The 6,621-nt window shown below is 55.5% G+C and overlaps 1 protein-coding gene across 1 annotated transcript in view; it reads right to left on the reverse strand.

Moving 5' to 3' along the window:
- Positions 1 to 6,621, reverse strand: part of HMCN2 (hemicentin 2) — a gene marked incomplete at its 5' end in the record, with an annotated part of 182,655 nt that overhangs the window by 120,351 nt on the left and 55,683 nt on the right. Inside the window, one exon of the mRNA XM_010856950.1 lies at positions 1 to 87. Within this exon, the coding sequence (XP_010855252.1) occupies positions 1 to 87 (87 nt within the window). The remainder of the gene's footprint in view (positions 88 to 6,621) is intronic.

Below are 6,621 nucleotides of genomic sequence, written 5' to 3' on the forward strand. Positions count from 1 at the left end.
GGTGACCCGTGGCCCGGCATGCCAGGAGGGCGCTCCTCCCCAGTTCCACGGTGACATCCTGGGGCAGCTCCAAGAGCTGGGGCGCATCTGCAGGGAGGTGACAGTCAGCCTTGCCCAGTGGCTGGACCCGCTCAGCCCCAAGGGCACTGTTCCAAGGCCTGCCTCCTCTCCCCTCACTGGGGGATTTCCCTCTTCCAGCCTCAAGAACCTAACTCATATCCAGGGCTCCAGAGCCAACTTGAGCTTGGCAGGGTGCAGCCCTGAAGTGCTCCTGGGGATGAAGAGGCAGAGTGAGCAGCCCTCAGAGGGATGAAGTCCTCAGACCCCACATGGCATCTCGGGGACCCTGCCCTGTCCAGCCATACAGGGGAGCAACATGCCTGCTCCTGCAGGTGACATCTCCCAGGAAGCCAGCTTGGAGGGGCTGCAAGTCATGCCTGACCACAGGAACCCCACCAGCTCTGAGGGCCCCGCCCCACCATGCCTTCCTCCTGGGCCACCAGAGCTTCTCTTCATGCATCTCCTGGACTCTGGCCACCATTTCCATGACCCCAAACAGCCAACTTCATAGGGAAGTTCTAGCTCATCTTTTCTTCGCTACATCCTTCTCTGCTTGTTGAACATCTTGTAATAAGCATATAAATCTCTACTACAAAGTCAAAACAGGCCTATAAATAACTTGACCTTAGGCTTTATGGTCCAAATGGGACACTGGAGAGTGAAAACAGCCATCATAATAATTACACCAGGATAACAGACGTAAACAAGGATGCCTGAATTATAAAAAGAATTCAGGCATCACATAAGGGTTTAGCCTTCATTTTTGCTCCACACATTTCAAACCTCATGTCCCTGCCACGGTTAATGCTTTGTAGTGTTTCTTTCAAAGATTTTTTTCCTAAGCATTGTCTTATTTTTATGATGGGGAATGGGGGTATAGAAGTAATTTATTTCCCCAAACAGAGACTCATAATCCTTTCCATGCTTCTGCTGGCCAGAAGGCGGCCCAACTCCAGACAGGTCCAGGCCCCCATTCCCTGCAGCTTCTGGGCACTGCCCTCACAGCCCTGTCCCCAGACCCTGACCAGGAAGGACCCCGGTCTGTTCCGAACCCGTCGCATCCAGCATGAAGGAAAATCCTCCACCCCTTTGTTCTTGCCGTCTCTCTCCAGAAATCTCCCCCATCCATCCAAATCATGACATCAAATTTCCCTCTTGGCCTCGGGGAGCAGGGGAGTTCCAGGGAGATATAAACACAACTTGGAAAATCGCTGCAAGGAGGAAGACAGTCTTGGACCTGAGCTCAGACACCACCCGCGAATCGCTTTTCTTTCTCACTGGGGCCTGGCAGCTGCGGCGATTGAGAGTCCAAGCAAGTATCTGCTCCGGGTGCCTCAGATGGGGTCACTGGTCCTGCAAAGCCCTTGACCTGGGGATACAGCTTTCTTATTCCCCTCCCCCAACCCTGAGTAGGTAGCTCCAGGGCCAGGTACCCTCAGAGCCTGCCTCCTCGGCTCTACCCAGCGCACTGCAGGGCCCTCCTCCGGCAGGCCTCTCAGTCCCTGTTTTTCTCACGCTACCTCTTGACCCTCTTCTTCCATAGCCAAAGAGCCCCGCTTTTTCTCCCAAATGTGGGGTATTAAAAAGCACACCCTCCCTCCCACTCTCCTCCCAATCCTGAACTTCACCTCCCTCCCCAAGAAGGGACAGTTGACTTATAATAGTAAGTGACTATCACAGGGTTCTGGGCTTCCCTGATAGCTCTGCCTGCAGTGCAGGAGACCCTGGTTCGATTCCTGGGTTGGGAATATCCGCTGGAGATGGGATAGGCTGCCCACTCCAGTCTTCTTGGGCTTCCCTTTTGGCTCAGCTGGTAAAGAATCTGCCTGCAATACGGGAGACCTGGGTTCGATCCCTGGGTTGGGAAGATCCCCTGGAGAAGGGAAAGGCTACCCACTCCAGTATTCTGGCCTGGAGAATGCCATGGGCTGTGTGGTCCATGGGGTCACAAAGAGTGGGACATGACTGAGCGACTTTCACGTCACATCAAAGGGTAGCATCTGGAATGCCTGCTCAGTGACAGGCATGATGGTAGTACTTTAGAGGCATGACTTCATTCGTGGTCTCAATAAACTCACGAAGTGGGTATTCTCGCAACCCCATTTTGTTGTTGTCATTTAGTCACTAAGTTGTGTCCAGCTCTTTGCAACCCCATGGACTGCAGCATGCCAGGCTTCCCTGTCCTTCACTATCTCCTGGAGTTTGCTCAGACTCATGTCCATTTAGTCAGGGATGCCATCCAACCATCTCATCGTCTGTTGCCCCTTCTCCTCCTGCCCTCAGTCTTGATCTTCCCAGCATCAAGGTCTTTACCAATGAGGTGGCTCTTCACATCAGTGGCCAAAGTATTGGCACTTCAGCATCAGTCCTTCCAGTGAATATTCAGGGTTGATTTCCTTTAAGATTGACTGATTTGATGTCCTGGCTGTCCAAGGGGCTCCCAAGAGTCCTCCAGCACCACAATTTGAAAGCCCATTTTACAGATGGGGAAACTGAGGGTCAGAGGGATTAAGACACTTGCCTCAGGTGCAGTTCAAAGTCAATGGTAGGGCTGGGATCAGAGCCCAGATCTGGCTGCTGCTAAGATCCAGGCTCTCAGCTACTGCACCCCTGTGTCTCATTGGTCCTCAGGGGCAACTTGGCACCTCTGTACTCTTCTCTCAGAGGTACAGTCAGCTAAATTCCAGAATCAGATCTGCCCCTAAAACTGCAACTCTGTCTCCTATGCAGCCTTCCGCCTGCTCATCACTGGAGCCTCCAAATAAGGTGGGACCCCAGAACCCTGCACACCAGACCAGGGGCCCTCCAGTCCCTTTACTGTGAAGATGGGAAACTGAGATGCAAAGCTGAGCCCACATGGGGCCCACGCTGGTCCTGCAGCATCTGGAGGTGGGGCGGGCTGCCAGCCCCGTGCCCTTCCTAGGGTCCCATCCACGAGACTCAGCCACCTCTGCTTTCAGGCTCCAAGCCCCCTCCTCAGACTCTCAGGTGCCCCCCTGCAGGGACGGACCATGACCTAGTTCCGCAGCCCCCAGGTTTTCCCAGGAATGGCCCTGTTTGCCTCGACCTTGAGAGGTTTCCAGGGCAGGAGCTGTGAGTGCCCTGAGACAGCCAGACACACAGCAGCCGCCACGCTCTCTAAGCTCATCATCTGACAGCTGCAGTGTGTTTGCAAGGAGGCAGCTCTGTATGGAGAACCAGAAGCACTCAGGAAGAGAAAACTGCCCCATAAAGGGTGCCAGCCACCAGCCTGGGAGGGGGCAGGACAGGAGGCCCCCTGTCCTGTGCGGCCAAAGCTGAGACTTATCAACACTGATGAGCTATTCCCTCCACCCCCAGGGATTCTCCAAGGAAATGACATTGACAGAGGTGATGACTTCTTCTTACTTGGCCCCCCGGGCAAGGGCCACCAGCCTAAAGGCCTGAAGCCTGGGCAGGGCCCCTCCCCACCCCCGCTTCACGGCCTCTGCCCTGGACACCCGTGAATGAGCCCCTTCACCACTCTGGACCTCAGATCCCCCTCCAGAAAGACATAACTGTATTCTCCCCAGTTCTAGTGCCTTAAAGTTCTAGGGTTCTTTATCATCATCTGGAGACCCTGCAACCCCCCAGTCTCCTCCACCATCCTCCCAGTTCCCATGGCCCAGAGCCCTGGGTCAGAGCTTGTGGGGATGTGCCAGCTTGGGAAACGGAGCTCTAATCAGTCTTGACTCAGCCTGGCCAGAAGGAGGGCGGGGGACCCAGGCCCAAAGACTCGGTCGATGGGCAGGGTGACCACGGGAGAGGCTGGCCTCAGGCCCTTCCCTGCTTATAGAGGGATTCCAGGGTCTCTTGGAAGGAGACAGGGCTGGGGATGGCTGCCACAGCCCCCACCTGGGAAGACCCCTTTCCCCACAGAAAGACCCTGTGGTGGAGCCTGGAGCCTCAGCTCCACTGGCCAGAAGTGCAGGATGATGCTCTTCCCTAAAAAAAAAAAATCTTAAACTGTATTTTATGACTGTTTATAAAGACAAGCACAATCCAGGCTGGGTTCATTTTCATCTACTTATTACTCTTCATTTTTTTTTTTCTCCTGATGGCAAAAGAAATGAAAATCAGAGCCCTGTCCAGCAGCCCTAAAAGGGTCATGGGCTCTGGGCCCTTGCCTGATGGAGAGGCAGCCCGGATGCTGGCCCCAGAGCCCAGCTGTGTTTCTCTCCTGCTCCCCTTGGCTGGCCGGAGGGGCTTTGCTTTCATAGACGCACACCCGCCGCCCCTGCTCACCCACCCAGCAACCAGAGGCTTCCAAGTCAGGGATGAGAAGCAGAGACAAAAATGAGCCGATGGAAAGAGGGCTGAGTGGGGACTTCCCTGGTGGTCTGGTGGTTATGAATCTGCCTTGCAATGCAGGGGCCACAGCTTCAGTCCCTGGTTGGGGAACTGAGATCCCACATGCCGTGGGCCAACAAACCACAAGCACCACGACTACTGAGCCCACACGCCGCAACTAGAGAAGCCCGCACACCCTAGCGAAGATCCTGCGTGCCACACCTGAGATCCGATGCAGCCAGATAAATAAAAGTTCTAAAAATAAAGAAAGAAGGCTGAGTGAACATCCATTTCAAGAGAAACCAGCAGGACGAAGGGAACTTGGGTCAGAGCAGTTTTAAAATAGTAGAAAGAGCACTGAGCTCTGGTGGGGACGGGGGCTGGGGGGGACTGGGGGCACTGGGGATAGTCATGGAGCCTGGTCACCAGCCACGGGACAATCACTCCGTTTCACTCTGCCACACAAGGCCCTTGTCACCTGGCCCGGACCCCTGTACACTGAATATTTATTTCAATCAAGTCCTGAGTGAAGCACATTCTCATTAAATCTCTCAAGGGCCTTGTGAATAAGCCTCTGTCATCAGCAGCCCCATTTTACAGATGAGGAAGGCAAGGCCCAGGAAGGTAACAAGCAGCAGGCCCTGGACCTCGATCCGGGACTCCTGTCTGACAAATGCCAGGCCCAGAGGAGAGAGACCCTCGAAGGCTGGACCACAGTGCGGGCACTCCCTGGCAGGTCAGGGGAAGACTGCCCTCCTTTCTGTACCCTTTCTCTCCCCACAGCCACCGATACCTCCAGGAAGCCAGTTCCCAGCTGAACAGCAGGAAGTGGGCACAGTGCCCCCATTCTCAGCCCTGCAAGGCTCTGGCAGCCTAGCCAGGAAGGCCGCACCGCAGCTGCCACCCAGATGGGCAGGAAATTCAATTTCCCACCACCGCTGCCAGGCCAGCTCTCCCCAGACACACAGGTGTTGGGCCACAGTCCACCCCGTCCCTGACCTCAAGGCCAGAGGCCACAGTGGCCCCGTGCCCCAGATGCCTGCCTCTGGGGTGCCCTCCACCTTGCCCCTCTGACATGGGGAAACGGCCTCCAGACCAACGGCTGCCAGGTGAAGGAACAGGATAAGGTAGGCGGGTCAGCCTGGGCCCCAAAGTAATAAGGCTTTGCTGAAAAGGGATCAGACATGGAACAAAGGAGGAACGCTTGTCACAACGCCCAGGGCAGCCGTCCCTGGAGCGCCTTCTCTGCCTACCCAGAACCCACCGACTAACCACAGTGACAGTGACATCTGTCAGAGCCTTTCTTGTCCAAAGCGTTTCCTATCTCTCACTCACACAACAGCCACAGACATTTTGTAGGTGGGCAGCTCCAGGCTCAGAGTGGAGAAGCAATGTCCAAGCTCACCCTGCTGGGAGCATCAGGACCAAGTCCAGGGACTGAAAAACCCTGACCCTGGGTTCAGATTCTACCACTCCCCAGGCGTGTGATCCTGGACCGGTCACTCAACCTCTCTGCGCCTCGTTTCCCCCATCTATGAAAGGATAAAGTGGAACCCACTGCAAAGGGCTGTTATGAGGATGATAGGTTACTACATGAAACGTGCTTAGAGCCGGCCTTGCTACAGGGCAGATTTCATGGAAGACTTATTATATTTTTATCATCAGGCCCTATGGCTTTCCACATCCACCCCACCCCACCCAAGAGCCCAGCCACACAGACAGGGAAAGTCTGAGCACATCATTCTCCTTAGAAACCTCTCACCACCTCCTCAGGACAAAGCCCAGACGCCACCGGGCTCCCTAGCCGAAGGCCGGGAGTGACCCACAGCTGGGCAGCTGGCCGCCTCGGCCTCACCCCTCCCCACCCTCAAGCCTCACTCTCTGCCTGGCTGTTTCTCCACCTCAAGACCCCCTAGAGGAGACCCCCCCTTACTCTGAGCCCAATCTGAGACCCTCAGGAGTCCCTCAACCCAGAAAGCCTTTTCTCCATCCCTCCACACTAGGGGCCCCAGTTTAGGAAGCCCCATCTTGAGGCTCCCCCTGAGCCTGCTGGTGTCCCCTCAAAGGGGTACCCCATGCCTTGTGAAACGTACCCCTCATTCTTGTTCTGTCCCTCCCTTTGCTCCCTGCCGACCTCAGTGCTATTAGGGGCCCCTGCAGCCGCGAGGTCTGGCCGCCACTGGAAGTCTAAGCCCCATGCTCTGTCCTTACTCTTCCAGGGTTCTCTTCCTCATGACCAAGAGTGGCTACCAG

Source organism: Bison bison, unplaced genomic scaffold (assembly GCF_000754665.1).
Source record: "Bison bison bison isolate TAMUID 2011002044 unplaced genomic scaffold, Bison_UMD1.0 scf7180017864375, whole genome shotgun sequence".
Classification (NCBI taxonomy): Eukaryota; Metazoa; Chordata; class Mammalia; order Artiodactyla; family Bovidae; genus Bison; species Bison bison.